This window comes from Calypte anna, chromosome 4 (assembly GCF_003957555.1).
Source record: "Calypte anna isolate BGI_N300 chromosome 4, bCalAnn1_v1.p, whole genome shotgun sequence".
NCBI classification, from domain to species: Eukaryota; Metazoa; Chordata; class Aves; order Apodiformes; family Trochilidae; genus Calypte; species Calypte anna.
Window position 1 is genome coordinate 16,778,265 of NC_044247.1, and position 16,450 is coordinate 16,794,714.

General features: G+C 58.8%; 1 protein-coding gene across 4 annotated transcripts; it reads right to left on the reverse strand.

Annotated features, from left to right (window-relative positions):
• Nucleotides 1-4,163: 4,163 nt before the first annotated feature.
• Nucleotides 4,164-14,920, reverse strand: TMLHE (trimethyllysine hydroxylase, epsilon). Of its 4 annotated transcripts, XM_030449168.1 has the most exons (10): nucleotides 14,464-14,573; nucleotides 14,137-14,236; nucleotides 14,058-14,100; nucleotides 10,661-10,829; nucleotides 9,864-10,040; nucleotides 8,491-8,770; nucleotides 7,237-7,356; nucleotides 6,438-6,674; nucleotides 5,762-5,900; nucleotides 4,164-5,296 (listed from the first exon to the last, which is right to left on the reverse strand). In XM_030449168.1, the coding sequence occupies exons 4-10, from the start codon at nucleotides 10,818-10,820 to the stop codon at nucleotides 5,165-5,167; spliced, it is 1,245 nt and encodes a 414-aa protein (XP_030305028.1). In that variant the 5' UTR covers nucleotides 10,821-10,829; nucleotides 14,058-14,100; nucleotides 14,137-14,236; nucleotides 14,464-14,573; the 3' UTR covers nucleotides 4,164-5,164. The 4 variants fall into 4 exon arrangements, with proteins under 4 accessions (XP_030305028.1, XP_030305026.1, XP_030305027.1 ...); XM_030449166.1 differs by lacking the exon at nucleotides 14,464-14,573 and adding an exon at nucleotides 14,877-14,920 and having other exon boundaries at nucleotides 14,058-14,236; XM_030449167.1 differs by lacking the exon at nucleotides 14,464-14,573 and adding an exon at nucleotides 14,838-14,918 and having other exon boundaries at nucleotides 14,058-14,236.
• Nucleotides 14,921-16,450: the final 1,530 nt, after the last annotated feature.

Sequence of the window (16,450 nt, forward strand, 5' to 3'; positions counted from 1 at the left end):
ACCCTGCAGAGCACCTGACCAGCAGCCTGGGCCACCAGGGCACTGGTCCAGAGCTGAGGGCGAGACACGGGCTCTGGAGAAGGGACAGAAACACCATCCCTGAGCCACTGCACCTTACCAGCTTTGGGCTTTTGGGTTGTTTTTTTTTTTTTCTTCCCCGAGCTGAGCTGTCGTTGTCTCATTGTGTGTGGGCAAAAGCAGAGCCTTGAGGAGCACATCAGGGCATGAGAACACCCGGAGGAACGAGGTGAAGATCACCCTGGGACTTGTGTGAGGTGGGAAGGAGCCAGGGCTGTGGTGGCACCAGGGAGAAGGCCAGAGGCAATGATGGGCTGGGCAGAGCAGGCTGGAGGAGGCGTTTCTGGATTGTTTGGAGCCAGAGCTCTCATCTCTGCTGCAGATTGCCCAGAGCCCATCAGCCTGGCCAGGGGGGGGCTTGTTCTGACCCCCCAGCCCACCCTCCAGGGCTTTTCTGCCACCCAGGGGTGGTCCCTCTCCATCCCATCTCTCTCCATCCCACACAGAGAGGAGCAAAGCAGGGAGGGGGTTGTCTCTGCTGGCTGGGGATGCCAGGAGGACTTTGCCTCCCAGCCCTCGGTCACAGCCAGGCAACCTGCAAGGTCCCCCTGGGCAGATCACCTGCACTGGGACAGGCTGGAAGCCTCTTCCCAGTCTCCTGGGTGATGGCTCCATGCTTGGCAGGTTCAGATGAGCTCATGATTGGCCCATCAGGCTCAAACCCCTTCTCCAAACCCCTTTATCTGTCCCCTGCTCCACAGCCAGGGGAACGAGGCCCCCTGCTCTCCTTGCATCCATCACTCCCTCCCCTGCCCACTGCTCACTGAGAACTTCCAGCAAGATCTCCAGGCTCTCCTTGACGTTGATGGTCACTTTGTAGATGCCACTGTCACTTTCCTGGACATCCTCCAGCAGGAGAGACCCGTTGGTGGGATGGAAAAGGGCTCTTCCCTTGTAGGGTTCCTGGATGGTGGGGCTGGGTGAGCCCCTGGAGTGCTGCAGGATGGGCTGGGACCTGGACCCGTTGAGGAATTCCCAGCTGGTGGAGTCGATGTGTGTGACATTGTCCAGCCCGGGCAGCAGCACCCAGGAGCCCACGGCCGTGGCTCTGCTCTCCAGGGCTCCCACCACTCCTGCAAACATCTGCAGAGGCAGCAGCAGCCCTGGATGGCAGGGGAAGGATGGGAAGAGGAGCTGGAGCAAAGCGCCAGGACTTCTGCTCAGGGTCCTCTCGTCCTGGCCAAAGCTGCAAGGCCAGGATGGGGACGGGTGGCAGCCACCCAGCCTGTCCCCTGCCTGTCCCCAGCCTGTCCCCAGCCACTGCCACCGCAGCCGCGCTTCCCGACAGGACAACAACATCATTAACATCAACATCATTAACAGCATGGACATCATTAACATCATCATCACCATCATCATTTCCAGCTCCCAGGGCCCTGGGGGGATGCTGGGCAGGCAGACTGGGGGGGCCTGGATGCTCCCCCCGGGCGGGCTCAGCTCCCTGCCCCTCCCAGCAGATGTTTGCTGCTGCCTTAGCAAACCAGCCTGAAAATTCTCCCTCAAGCTCTCACCATCGATTTTCCTTCCCAGTTTTGCTCTTGGGAAAGAAGAGGGGTGCAGCAGTCCAGGTCAATCCGATTATTCCCATGCCCAGCTCTCACCAAACACCCCTCGGGGTTTTATTTCTGTGCCCCCCCCCCTGTAAAGAAACAACCTCACAGCTCTGCAAATCCCCCCTCACCCCCTGTCCCCGGGAGAAGACTCTTACACAGCACAGGCTGCCACGGGCATTAGGTGATGGCAAACACTGAAGAGCTCAGCACCTCCCCATTTGCCATTATATTTATTTTATATTCTATTTTAGGTGCTCACTCTGAAACATCTCTGCCCATCGGTGCTTCGAGGTGCAGACAAGCACCGCGGGGAGATTTTCTGACACGAGTGTAGCTGAGATAAACTTCGTGTCGTGACAGGGATCAGCCCCAGTACAAACCATTCTGCAGGAGATTTTTAGCCCGGGCAGGGTGCTGGGAGCTGCAGCTGAACGCAGACACTTTTCCCTTGCGGGTCCAACCTAAAAACTCTGATTTCTGCAGAGCCCATGGCAAAGACCCCCAGACCCCCACCCACTCCCCAGCCCCGAGGCGATTTACCTGCCAGGAGCACCCAGCCGCTCCCCAGCAGTTCCCAGGGCCGGCACAGCAGCATCTGCCGAGATAATAAATAAATAAAAAGAGCTCAGCAGTCCCTCCGCTTCTCCAACAGCCCCGGAAAGCTGCGAGGAGAATAAAAGCGGCGGGGGCGGTACCGAGCGGGCAGCTCCGTGGGGACCGGATCGTCTGTCGGGTCCGGCTTCCCGGGGCTCCGGGATGCTCTCAGCCCCCGCTTTATCCCGGTGATTTCCCTCCGCTTCTTCCTCGCTGGCTCTGCTGAGGACCCTGGGACCCTCCCCGGGGCAGGAATCGCTGCCCCAGCCCCGCCGAGCCCTGGAGAGGGATCTGTCCGTCTGTCCGTCCGTCTGTCTGTCTGTCCATCTATCTGTCTGTCCCTATGTCCGTCCGTCCGTCTGTCTCCAGCCCAGGAGAGGAGCCCATCTCCCATCTCCCATCTCCAGCCTGGTTCTGTGCTACCCGGCGGGTTCCAGCCGGTTCTGACCCACTTGTCCCACTGCAAGGGGCTTTCTGCTCCTCCGAGGCAGGTGTGGGCTGGGAGCAGCCCTGTCCCCAAGCAAGGGGACATCAAGCAGAGGGACAGAGCCTGGGACTTGGGTTTGATGCTCTGGGCTGGAGAGCAGAGGGCTGAGGAGAGGGTGGGCAGGGGAAGCTCCCAGCCTGGGACACATCCAACCTCCCCCTCCCCAGCCCTTTTCCCACTGCTCATCCCTTCCTCTCTCTGTCACCTTCCAAATAAATACCCCTGCAGTCACCTCCCAACCCCCCCACCCCCCCACTTTGCTCTACTCACCCCCAAATTTACCATCCCTGACACCCCCCAGCTCTGGCTGCTCTTTCCGAGCTGGTTTCACCAATTTTTGCCATTTTGCCTTGGCAAACCTGCTCCCCACAACCTCCCTGGGTTTGGGTTTTTTTGTTTGTTTGTTGTTGGTTTTTTTGTTTGTTTTGGTTTTTTGTTTGTTCGTGTTTTTTTTGGCATTAAAAGAAGGGGCAGCTCTTGCTCAGGCTCTGCCCCTCTCAGGGTTTTGTGGCCTTTTTGTTTTTAAGTGGCCTCCCCCCCCTTCCTCCTCCCCATGCCCAGCTGCAGCTTCTCTGTCCCCACCTGGGCACCACCTGAAGGTGCCTCCTCCAGGCATTTTCATTTGTTCCCAGGAAGGATGAGCTGCTGCACCCACATCCCCACCATCACCTCCACTTCACCTGCTCCAAAGAGTGGTTTGGCTTTCTTGTTTTTTGGGCCTTTTTTTGTTGTTGTTTGTAACCAGCCAGGCCACGCTGGCCACATGAACCCTCCCAGCTTCTTCATAGAAAACTTTAAAACCGTATTTCCCACTTAAACTTAGAGAAACTAAATGCAAACCCGTTTAGTCTCACTTGTGCACAGGGAAACCCCCCCCCTGCCACCTTCCCTTCCCTTCCATCTGGGTTTTATCCTGGATAAATATCCCTGCTGATGCAGGGAGCAGCCCTTCCACCCCATCACCTCAATGCCTTCAAAGCCTCTGCAGCCGGAGGGAAAGGATCTGCTGCACCGGAGGGGACAGAAGGACAAAAAAAGGACAAAAGGAGGCTGAGCCCAAGGGTGAAGCAGAGACATCCCGAGCGCTGGGGCTGAGCTGGGGGCTCTGGGGGGAGCACACGGGGAGGAGCCCGACGGCTGCTGGAGGGAAAACGGGAAAATGAAATCCTGTCATCTCCTGCCATCGTGTGGCCAGGGAAAGAGTGAGTTATGGAAAGTCCAGGGAAACAACATGGGCTTGCTGCTCCTCTCGTTTATTCCGACTTCTTGGGTAGCACAGACCTTTACTGTCAAGTTCATGATTGCCTGTAACAGATCTTTTATTAAGATGAACACTTTACAAATCGTTGATTTAAAAAGCTTGATTTCTTGGTTCAGCAGAACACCTTGAACATCTTTGTGGGCTCACAGGGGGAGTGGGGGAGAGAAGGAAGCAGTTCAAGCAGTTCAGCTTTGCTTTTTGTTTTTTTTTTACTGAAAGAACTGAAAAACCTGGAGTACAAAAGCTGGTCCAAGGTGGTTCCTGCAAAGGGAACCTGCTCCCAAACGGGGATTCCAGCACTGGATGCCACCCTGAGGGGCAGGGTGGCTGAAGGCCCCAGGACAGTCCCTGCCAGGGGCATCCCTGTCACCACAAGCCCTCAGCAGAGCCCTGCAGGCAGCACCCCAGGTCCCAAGCTCAGCTCCTGCAGCAGGCAGAGGGACCCACACTGCACCTCCTGAGCCTTCAGCCTTGGTGCAAGGGGCAGGAGGAACCCAGCCTGACAGCCCTGGGCTTGAGGAAACGTCAGAAATGCAACATTCATCTGCCACAGCCATCTCTGTCCTGCCCAGCACTGCTCCTTCCCCCTCTCCCTCCAGCCTACACCTCAGGAATCCCTCAGCTCACCAGGTTCTGCTCTCCAGCAGCACAGCTCCTGGCAGGGACACTCACAGAGGCACAGAGGATGTTTGAGAAGAAAGTCACTAAAATATTCCACCTGCCCTGCCCCCCAGGAGTGGTGTTCTCATCAAACAGACTCCTGTTTCCTCGAGGTGTGAAGCCCAGCCTGGGGTGAGCCCAGAGCCCAGAAGCTGCCATTCTGCTCTACTAAATAAAAACAAACCACAAGGACCTCGAGGTGAGAAGGTGGCCAAACACCAGGGAGAAATGCTGAGGTTTCACATCCTGAAGGCACTTGACTGGAGGAGCACTGGTGTGAGCAGAGCTGAGACAGACTGGCTGGCTGGGAAGAGCAGGTGGGGGGCATAGAGAGCAGCCCCCCCCCCCACATTCAGAGGCAGAAGGTGGTTCTGTAAAGCTCCTGTAACCTTTGGCTTCCCCCTGCTCCCTCCCCTGAGCGGGCAGCCAGAGAGGGCGGAGGTGTCTGAGGTATGTGTGAGGTCCTGGGGTGGCCAAGCCCCAGCAGGGTGGTGCTGGTGGGGCTGCTGCTCTCTGGGGGAGGGCTGGGGGCTAAGCCTGCAGCCCCAGCAGGCGGGCAGTGTTGAGCACATCATCCCTGGTCAGGTAGCAGCCGCAGAGCTGCCGGTACCCCGTGAACGCCTCCCTCCCGTGCAGCACCCGCCAGTTATCCACAAACAGGGCCTGGAGGAGGAGAGGAAGGGAATCAGAAGGAGGTCAGACACCACAGGCAGGGCCAGCACCCTCCAACGGGACAGGTCTTGAAGCTGCAGGTCCCTGGAGACCAGAGGAGGGAGCACGGGTGGGCACGGCCCCCCCTGCTTGGCACTGCCAGGCAGCAGGGGAGGCTGCAGCCAGATGGTTCCAGAATGTTAAGGGTCTTGAGGTCCCTTCTAACCCCTCACATTCTGTGACTCCTCTGAGCCTGAATTAAACACTTTTGTCCATCTGGAAGCTCGTATGCTCTTAGGGCAGCAAGAACACCCCCCCAGATGCAGCACAGGGCACCTTCAAACAGCTGTGAAGAAGAAATCCACAGCACGGGCAGCTCACCTTTAAGCATCCTCTCTGGTGGCACCCACCCTGCACACCCCCAGGAGCATTTCCCCCTCACCAAAGCCACCCGAGGTCTCCTGATTTCCAGCCCACCTTGCCTGGCTTCAGCTTGACCCACAGCTCATTCTCTGGCCTCCTGAGCTCCGTGGTGAGGGTGCGGTGGGCAGCGTACCAGCGGTGCACCACGTCGTAAGGCACGGTGTTGATGACAGCACGGTCGTAGTTGTTGTACCTGACAGGAGAGGAAGGGTCAGAGAGCACCCAGGGGGCACAGCCAGGCCTTCCCAGGGGAACTGGTCAGTATTCAGGGAGGCTGCAGAGGTTGTGTTGTGCTTCCTCTGGAAGTTCTCTCCTCCAGGAGAACGTAGAGCACTGAAGGAAGGAGCAGTCGGCAGCCACATCTGGAACTGGTTTCTCCACGGAAGGATGTGCCACAGCAAGGGGCAGGAGAGAGGGGTATTGAGAATAAAGGCCTGAAACTGAGCTGGAGATTCAAAGGCAGCCCAGGTTTCCTTCTTTCTTAGAAAGGCTGAATTCTCCTGTCCCTCAAACGAGGGGAGAGGAGGGCAAGAGGACGGGAATGAAAAGCAAAAGCTTGGCACTGCCACTCCCCCTTGTAGTGGTGGTTCTGACACCCACCCTAAAGCAGAAAGGCCCAGGAGGAGCTGAGGAGCTTCTGTGGTTTCACCCCTGCCCCTAAAACACATTGTTTTTTAATTCACAAAGATCTTCTGGAAAACCATCCCCCTCCTTGTCCTGCTGAGGTTACCTGATGAGATAAAGCTCGTTGTTCCAGGGGTAGACATTGAGGACAGGTCCCACCCCAATCATGTGGTTGTGACAGTCTCCCACATTCTCCACGTACTCGTGCTTCAAGGGCACCTTGCTGAGCAGCTCAAACTGCTCTGGGGCTTGCTGGAGAACCTGGGCTGCTGCATAGAAACCATCCACCAGCAGTGTCCTCCCACCCGTGCCCTCGTGCTTCAGGCAGTGGAACACTTGGATGCTGCAGGGGGAAGAGAAAAAAGACCTTGGCTGCCTGTCCTGTGGGGGGAAGGTGCTCTGAACCCCCCACCCATTCTCCTCCAGGCTGTTCCCTGACAATTCCCCTTCTTGATGGAGATGAAAGCAGACCAAAACAACAACAAAAAAACAATGAAGCCAGAAATGAAGTGTCCTGCACATCACATCCTGTGAGCCCCAACCTTCCCTGCTGCCTTTCCTGATCCAGCTGCGTGTGAAACTTCCAGCCCAGAGGCTACAGCAGCAAAGTAGTTTGCAAAAGAGCCCCTGGGAACCAACACAGCAGCCACCAACTGCTTTTCCAAGCAGAGACAGGGCCGGGGGGGGATGGTTTCTGACTCCCTGCAGAGCTGCTCTGCTGCCAGAACACAAACCCCAACGCCTCGGAAGGTTCCTGGGAGGCTGAATGCTCTCTGCCACCTTGGAGCCTGAGGAAGGGGAGAGCGGACAGCCAGGCCCTTCCCTGCCTGCCTTCTGGAAGACTTAGAAGTTGCAATTACAGGGGGGAAAAGAAAAAAATCCCTGTTGACCCCAGCTGCACTTACCCACAGGGCTCCTGGAAGTAGGTGGTGTCGGTGTGGCGGTCCAGGGCCAGCTTGGTGTAGGCAGTGTCCCCCCGGGAGAAGTCAGAGGTGAAATACCACATCCTGCCATAGATGGTCTCCCTGCAGGAGGCAGCAGGAGGGATCAGAGTGCTGCAGGGATCAGAGCACAGCCCCTCCATCCCAGCTGCTGAGTAAAGGGAAGCAGAGCAACTGAACCAGATCCATGGCACTGACACACGGGGACACTACTGCCTCCTCTAGCATTCAATTCCTCTCTTTCCTTCCAAAAGAGGGAGCCTGGCTTTCCCCCACAAATACAAATACAAATACAAATACAAATACAAATACAAATACAAATACAAATACAAATACAAATACAAATACAAATACAAATACAAATACAAATACAAATACAAATACAAATACAAATACAAATACAAATACAAATACCTTCTTTGTACCCCACACCACCCCAGTCAAATCAAGGACATAGGGAGTTGCCAGAGTGCAGCTCTGCTTGCACCCACCACGGGGTTACCTGAAAATCCCTTTTCTTCTTCTTATTAGGATCCTTTGTTTTCACCCTCATCCTCCTCCCTCCAGCCTGCTGGGAAGAGGCAGAAGGCAAGGACAGAGTGCTGAGGGGCTACAGGCTGAGGGTGTCTGAAGGGTTAAAAAAAAAGGTGTCTGGCTACTCCTTGGAGGGGCCATTCCCCTCATTTGTTTGGTGTCACTACAGAAACCCCTGGATAAACCCCAGGGCTCCAGGCCTGGCTTGCCATGCTGCTGACATGTTTCAAACAACACAGAAGAAACATCTCTCACTATTTTTTCTTCATCCAGAGCTATAAATTGTTTTTTTGGATGTGCCCCAGCTCCCAGGGCCAAGCTGCCCTCCTGACCTTCCAAGTCATAACAGGAAATGTCTCTCCCTGCACAGCTCAAGGCTTCCCAGACAGGCTCCTTCCTCCATTCACTCCTCTCCTCCACTACCCCCAAAGTCATCCCGAGCTCCCGAGGCATCCCTGGGACCTGCTGGCTCCAGGCTCTCTCCCTACAAAGGGGTTGGATCCCCAGGCTCCACCAGGGGAGTGCCTGGAGCCTGCACAACACCTTCTGTTTGCTAACCAGCCCAGCCTGCCCCAGGTGCAGGGGTTAGAGGGGCAGCACCTCTCTGAGCAGAGAGAAAACACCACTCTGCCCTTCAGGGCTGCTCTGCAAAGCCCCAGGAACCCCCCCAGGGCACCCCCTGACCTGATCAAGCTGATCCTTTTAGCCAGGATCTCTGTGTCCTCCTTGGTGGGTGCCACATTCTCGACGAAGGCGATGCCGTAGAGCAGGAAGTTCTGCAGGAATTCCTTCAGCCCCTCGTCTGTCTCCAGGAAGCTCCGGCAGTCCACGGAGGGGACCCGGGCCTGGTGGTAGATCTCAGCATTCCAGAGGATCCTAGGGTGCATCACCTGCTGCTTCTGCCCCTCGTAGCTGTTCCTCACCAGCCACTCCAGCCCGTAGCGCGTCACGTGCCCGTCCGGCCCTGCCAGGGGGACAGGGGGGAACCTGCTCACCACTCCATGGATCCCACCACCACCACCACCACCAGCCCAGGGCAGCCCTCACCCCATCAACACTGCCTCCTGGGGGGCTCTTTGCACCCTGATGGCACCCCTAAGTATTATGGGGTTAAGGCTGAAAGCATCCTCGTTGGTGCCACATCTCCGGGTTCAGAGCCAGGAGCTCTGGAGGGGGTGGGATTGGTTCCTCTGGAATCCCAGGAGGAACAAAGCAGGCCTGGAAATAAAGGGAAGCAATGAGGAAAGCAGGGAAGCAGCAGGGAAGCTGAGGAGGAAGGACAGCACATGGGAATTCTGATCCCACAGCAGACAGGGAAAGGAAGAGGATCCTGACTGCTGCTTGGGCAGCTGTGGTGTGATCAGAGCCCAGGGAAACACCCAGTGAAGGGACACACAGACACTGCACAGACAGATACACACACACACAGACACACTACACACACACACAGACACACACAGCTCCCTGCACACAGAGGCCCTGGGGGGCAGGGAAGCTGAAGGAGCTGGGGGTGTTGAGGCTGGAGAAGAGGAGGCTCAGGGGAGACCTCATCACTCTCTACAACTCCCTGAAAGGAGGTTGGAGCCAGGGGAGGGTCAGGCTCCATCAGTCAGACAAGAGGCCATGGGCTTCAGCTCTGCCAGGGGAGGGTTAGGTTGGAGATCAGGAAGGAATTCTTTCCAGAGAGGGTGATCAGGCATTGGAATGGGCTGCCCAGGGAGGGGGTGGATTCTCCATCCCTGGAGGTTTTTAAGCAGAGCCTGGATGTGGCACTGAGTGCCATGGGCTGGGAACCACGGGGGGAGTGGATCAAGGGTTGGAGTTGGTGATCCCAGAGCTCCTTTCCAGCCCGGAGGACTCTGACTCAGTGAAGGCTGAGGTGTGTCCCAGCCCCAGGACAGCAGTGTCCCCAGCAGTGACCCCAGAAGTGTCCCAGCAGTGTCCCCACACTGTCCCCAGCAGTATCCCAGCAGTGTCCCAGCAGTGTCCCCAGCCCGACCCCTCCTCCCGCAGGACTCCCGGGTTTCCCTCCCCCCGGGGGTGTCCCGGGTGCTTACAGGTGAGGAAGAGGGTGGCCTCGTCCACCCGCACAGCTTTGGGCCTGATGTCCAGGTCGACAGAGGCGGTGTCGAGGCTGCGCTGGTGAGTTTTGGTGTTGTAGCAGGAGGCGGAGCGGCAGTGATCCCGCAGCCACACGAAGTCCAAGCGCATCAGCGTCTCCGCGTAGCGCAGCTCTGAGGGGCGGGGGCACCGTGAGGACCCCGCCCCAGCCCCGCACACAATGGGGGCTCCAGGGCAGGGGGAGGGACCCGGGACACGGCGGGGAGGGGTGGGATGAGGGGGGTTTGAGCTGGGAAAGGAAATGTAAGGATGAAAGCCTGTGGTGTGAGGGTGCTGAGAGGCAAGGTGTCCCCAGCACCCTGGAGGTGCTGAGGGATCCAGGTTGGATGGGGCTTGGAGCAACCTGGGATGGGGAGGAGTGAACACAGAGCCCCAGCAGGCACCCCTCTGACACAGGCTGTTTCAGAGAGGAAAAAAAACCCCACATCACTTCTGAGGAAGGAGGTGAGGAAGACCTCACTTCTGCAGGGAAATGGTGAAGGGAGGAGATGTAGGTTGGACGTTGAGAAAAAAATTAATTTGAGGGTGCTGAGCCCCAGGGTGCCCAAGGAAGCTGTGGCTGCCCCATCCCTGGCAGTGTCTCAGCCCAGGCTGGATGGGGTTGGAGCAGCCTGGGCTGTGGGAGGGGTCCCTGCCCATGGCAGGGGGGGGACTGGGGGAGCTTTAAGGTCCCTCCCAACCCAAACCCTTCTATGAGCAGCAGCCAGCACCCTCACCCCACCCCCACACCCACCTAGGTGGTCCCCGTGTAGCTGCCAGGCACACTTGAGGGGCTCTGGGGCAGAGTGGTGCCAGCGAGGAGCAGCCAGCAGGATCCTCCTGCCCCAGGGCAGCCCTGGGCACCTGGGTCTGGATGGGAACTGGAACAGCCAGGCCAGGCTCCTGCCCCACATCCTGGGTGCCTGGGGGAGAGAGAGGGGACAGGAGAAGGTGATGAGCTGTGCAAGGTGTCACATCCCAGTGCCCTGCACCATCCACATCTACTGACACAGCAAGGGGAGGGGGCACTGGAGCAGAGTCACAACCTCCTGGCACCATCTGGGCATGAAACACACCCAAGCACTGTGTGCCAGGGGGGAGGGAACCCACTCCTAAGGCAGCACTGAGGGTTTGGGATTTTTTAGCCACTCTACCCCAATCTGCAGGGAGAAGCTGGAAACAGGAGGAAGGGAGGCAAGGGGGAGTCTTGCTGGCTTTGTGACCACCATGGACCAGAGAGAAAGGAACAAACGAGAGCCCAGGACTGATCAGGCCAAAGTAATTCCAGGGGAGACAAAACCCCAGCAGTGTCATCTGCTGCAGGGCTTGGATTTGCCTGGAGAGAGCTATGGGGCTGAGGGAAGCAGAGAAAAGTGACCTTGAGAAGCAAGAACCAGAGAGACCCAGCAATTAGGTCACTTCTGGAAGAAGTATGCAAAACAAGGAGGAGGATCCCTGGTTCTGCTGAAGGACATTGGGAGAGAAACCAACTGTGGTTGGTGTGACCTGAGAGGTGAGGAGAGGAATTGTCAGGGGGAGGTTTGCAACAGCTCCTCCAAGCTCACAGAGCAGAGAGCTGAGGTGTGCTGAGGTTCAGCCTGGGAAGCTGGGGAGGTCAGGCCTGACCCAGCTGGGGCTCACAGGGCTCTGCTGGGTGTCCCCGGGCCAGCCCCAGGCTGGGAAAGAATTTCTGATCTCAGACTTGGGATTTCCCTTCCCTTCCTTGTCTGAAGGGCAGGAGGTGCTGTGGCAGCCCAACCTGCTCCTCCACGTCCCAGAGAGCTCAGAGATGGGGAACAACAAAAGCAGGAGAGGGGTCAGATTCCCACAGAACAACCTGCTGGGAAGGGGAAAAAAAACCCCAAACACCACCAGCCCAGGCAGCCAGCTCTGGGGAAAGTGGAAACCTCCTCATAAAGTGACAGCTAAAACACAGCACCAGCCCTCCAGGGGCTGCAGGGGGACTGGCTGCTCTGCAAAGCCCCAGCTTGGGGTCAGGAGCTGAGGTTTTGCTGCTCAGAGCAGGAGGGGAGGCACTGGGAGCTCCTGGCTGGCTGCCCCTGGCACTGCTCCCTGCCCCCAGACACCAGTGCTGGGAGAACACCCTCCAGCCCAGCTCTGGAGAGGGAGCACAGGGAAAAGCACCAGGCCAGGGCTGAGCTGCAAACTTCATAACTAAGTGCAGAAAACCTGCAGCTCCAGGGAACCCCCAGTGCCTGTCTGGCTGAAAGAAATTATTTAACTCCTGAAGCAAGCACTGCAACTCCCAGAGGTGAGGAGTATCCAAGGGAAGGACAAGGACAGGCAGGAGGGAAGACTCCAGTTTGGCTCCTGGATCCCCAGGATCCCCACCAGGCTGGCAGAGGGGGAAGAGAAGGCAGCTTGTTTGGTATCCCCTCTGCCTGCAAATCCAGTGAGGAGGAGGTGGCCCCCAGCCCTGGTTATCTCTCCCTCCACATGTCCCTTTTATCTCTGCCTCTTCCAGTATCAGTTACCAGGGAATAAGCCCAGGTAATGAATGGTGAGTGATCCAGATATTTAATCTCATCAGCCAGACCTCCTGCTCCTCTGCTGCTCTTGCTGGGGGCAAAGCCCAGCCAGCTGCCAGCCTGCAATTAAAGCTTTCCCAAAGAGGAGCTGAAAAAGAGGAGTCACATCTGGCTGTGTCTGCTCCCCAGCCCCCTGCCCTCCCCAGCCCTCCCACAGCTCACCTGAGCAGCAGCAAAACAGCAGCTGAGGGATTCTGAGACAAAAATTCCCTTGAAATGCAAGGAGAAGAGGAAGGAGACACTGAAGCACCCTGCAGGGAGACTTTGGTAATGGGGGGAGGATGTGAAGCTCCTGAACCCTGGAGAGCTCCTGTGGAGCTCATCCAAGATTCCCCCAGGGGCAGGAGGGCAGCAGGAGGAGGCAGGGAACCCACACTGGGGGGGAGAAAGGACACAGAGCTGGAGGGAGAGGCAGAAAACTCTGTTGAGTGGTTGGAGGAATCACCCCAAGCCTGGAGAGAAGAGAATAGACAAGAGCTGTGTGGTGAGGGAAGGGGGGAGGCAGAGGGGGCTTCTCCCCAGCTCCCTGACACGAGGAGCAGCTGAAGGAACCAGTGCTTGGGGGGCTTTGAGCTCTCTGATAAAAAAGCCACAGTTGCCACTTAGCAACTGAGCAGTTTCAGCAATGAAAATGTAGATGGAAGGAGAAACCACCCCAACCTCTGGGCAGCTTTCAGCCAGAATCTCCCAGTCTGGCAGAAGCCACCCAGCCCCTGCTCACCCCCCCTGACAGCCTGTCCTGACAACAAATCCCTGTGCAGGGTTTCCAAACCTTGGGCTGCTGCCACTCACACCACCCCAGACCCCCCTGCTGCAAGCAGAGGTTTCTGCTCCCCAAGAAAGAGGAAAATGTCAGCAGCACCACGGGCTTTGAGGCTTCCAAAAGAGGGGGGGGAAGCACCCAGGGAAGGTGCCAGACCCCCAGGGGAGCTCCCAGAGCAGCAGTTAAAGGTTGCTCAGCCCCCTCAGCTGGTGAATGCCACCAGGAGCAGCAGGGCTGAGCAAAGCCCCAGCCAGAGCACAGGGGACAGGGGACAGGGGACAGAGCTCTGTTAGATCTCAGCTCTCAGGTTCCCCTTTCAGCTCTTCCCAGCACGGAATTTCAATCAAATTAAGGCTTAATCAAGACATCCCAGACACCACCTCACAGCTCCTTCACTGCCCTGGGAGCCAAGGGCTCACTCCAGTTTCACACCTGCAGCCAGACCCCCCCTTCCTCATTTTCCCCACCTTCTCTTGGGAGTTTTCTCCCCCCCTCCCCAGCAGAGCCTGCACAGACACAAACTCCAATCATTTATTTTTTTTTTCCAGCAGAGCTGCCAGCCCTGGTGGTGCTCATCCCCCCGGGACACTTCTTGCTGGAAACTCCAATTATTGACTCATTTCACTCCTCCACGCTGGGTCCTGCCCTGGCACTGGGGGGAGGGAGGGAAGGAGGGGCAGCTCTCCCAGGCAGGAAGGATTTGGGGTTTTTTTTACCAAAAAAACCAGTTCTGTCGCCATCATCATCATCATCATCATCATCATCATCATCATCATCATCATCATCATCATCATCATCATCCCCATCCCCACCACCAGGGGCTGCTGGGTTTGTGTTACCTGGGACGGTGCTGAGCCGGTGGGAAGGGTCCTGGGATGGGTCCTGGGAAGGGTCCTGGGATGGGTCCTGGGATGGGTCCCGATGGGGTCTGTGTCGCTGGTCACCTCCCTGCACCCCAAGCCCCCGCTTCGAGGCTGCCACACACGGACCAAGCCCCTCCGGTGGGGATCCCGCCGGCCTTGGGGAAAAAAACCCCAAAAAAATAAACCCCAAATAAACCAAACCCAACGGGAATGCAGGGAAAGCCACGTTATACCCGAGCCTGCACCTCCCGGGTCCCTCCCTGACACCCCCGACACCGCCCGCTGCGGTACCAACCCCGACCCCGACCCCGGTACCGACCCCGGCAGCAGCGGCACCGGGACCCCCCCGCCCTCGGGTTCCCAGCATCGGGCTCTGACCCACCTCTGCAGCTCCCCCCGGACCTCGGACTCTCCCGAGCGGCTCTGCCGGACCCCAACCCCGCGGGGCCGGACCGGGAGCGGTACCGGAGCCGCCTCAGGCCGCCCCGGGGCGGGGCCGCACCACCGAGAGCCGCCGGGCTGGGCTAGAGCGCCGCCCGCCATAAAGAGCGGGGCTGGGAGAGCGCCGGCGGCCACCGAGACGGGGCGGGAAGAGGAGCTGGGGGGGCCAGGCAGGGCCGGGCCGGCACCGAACCCCGCGGGACACGAGCAGAGCACCGGGACCGAACCGGGCGGCAACGGGAGACACGTGCGGGAGAGGCCCCGGCGGCTATCGAGAGCGGGGAGGCCGTGGTGTAGAGCGCCGCACGCACACACCATCGAGAGCCGGTCGGGCGGGTAGAGCGTCGCCCGTACCATAGAGCCCTCCGCCTGCGGCGGGCCGGGGGAGAAGCGGAGCGGAGCGGAGCGAAGGAAGGCGGCTTCGTGCCGGGAGAATGTCCCGGAGGAGCCGCTGCCGCGGGACGGGCGGGCAGAGCCGCTCCCCGCGGGGCTTCATCGGTCCTCGGCGGCCTTGAGCCCAGAGCGCCGCGGGGCTGACCATAGAGAGGCGGCTGCGGCCTAGAGCGCCGCGCGGGGGCACCGCCATGATGGGGGGGGGGTACACGGGGGCGCTTGGGGGGAAGCGGAGACGGGACTGAGGGACAAATGTCCCTTTGGATGTCCCCAAATCCCCGAAACAGCGGAGTGGGGATGGGGGGGGGCCGGGGGGGGCAGTGGGGATGCAGGGACGGGGATGGCGGCTGCAGAGCCCGGCACCCCCCTGCCCCTCCTCATCCCCAGGAGGTGCCCCCGGTCCCTTCCCCAACCCCAAAGTGTCCCGGACCCGTTCCCAACCCCGAGGGTGCCCAGGACCCATTCCCAACAGGAACCCAACCCAACAGGAATGACCCAACCCGACCAAAATCCCCCTGAGTGACCCAACAGAACCCGACACCAATGACCCAACCCAACCAAAATCCACCTTCATGACCCAACCCAACCCTCATGACCCAACCCAGCACCGATGACCCAACCCAGCACCAAAGACCCAACACAATCCTTCCTAATAAGAATGATCCAATCTGACCCAATGACCCAACCCAACAGGACCGACCCAACCCCACCAAACTCAACCCCAATGACCCAACCCAACAGGACCGACCCAACCCCACCCCACCCTCCAGGGACCTCAGGCTGCAGCAGGGTCAGAGGGAGAACCCAGAGGCTGAGGAGAGGGGGGGTCCCTGTGCTGGAGCTCTGGGTGCTGCTCCTGCCTTCCCCCTGAACCAGGGGGACCCCAACAACCCCATTCCCCGGGACATCAACCCCACAGCCACCCCAGGAGAGCAACCCCAGAGCTGCAGCAAAGCCCAGGACGTGGCCATGTCCCCAGTGGGACCCGAGGATCACCAGAGCTGTGGGGCCACTGCCGGGTCCTTGCGGTGCCCACGGGTGTCACCACCCCGAGGCTCAGCTCCCACAGCTGCCCCACGGACACACAAACGCTCCTTTGTTCCGCTTGTTCCGCTATTTCTTTAATTTTTAAGTTTAATTTAATGCTCCCGCCCCCGTTATTTAATGTATTTATTTTTCCCCCCGGTGATGGCAGGAGGGGAGGAAGGAAACCCAAACTCGGATGTTTGTTTGTCCTCTCCTGGCTCTTGGTCGCGCTCCAGCGGCTGAGAAACCGGGAGAAGGGGAGCAGGGAGCACGACGGAGCCTGGGAAAGGCCGGGACCCCGCTCCCCCCCCCGCCCCCAGCCCCGCTCCTCCCCCCGCATCCTCCCCTTTACCCTCCCCTCTCCCCTCCCTGCCTGTCCCTCCCCACTCGCGGGGTTCCCGCGGCCACGGGAGGCGAATCCCCGCACCCAGAGCTGCCCCTCCGCCTCGGGGGTCCCCCCGGAGTGATGGGGACTTGGCTGGGGGGAGCCCCCCAGGGCTCTGTCCTCC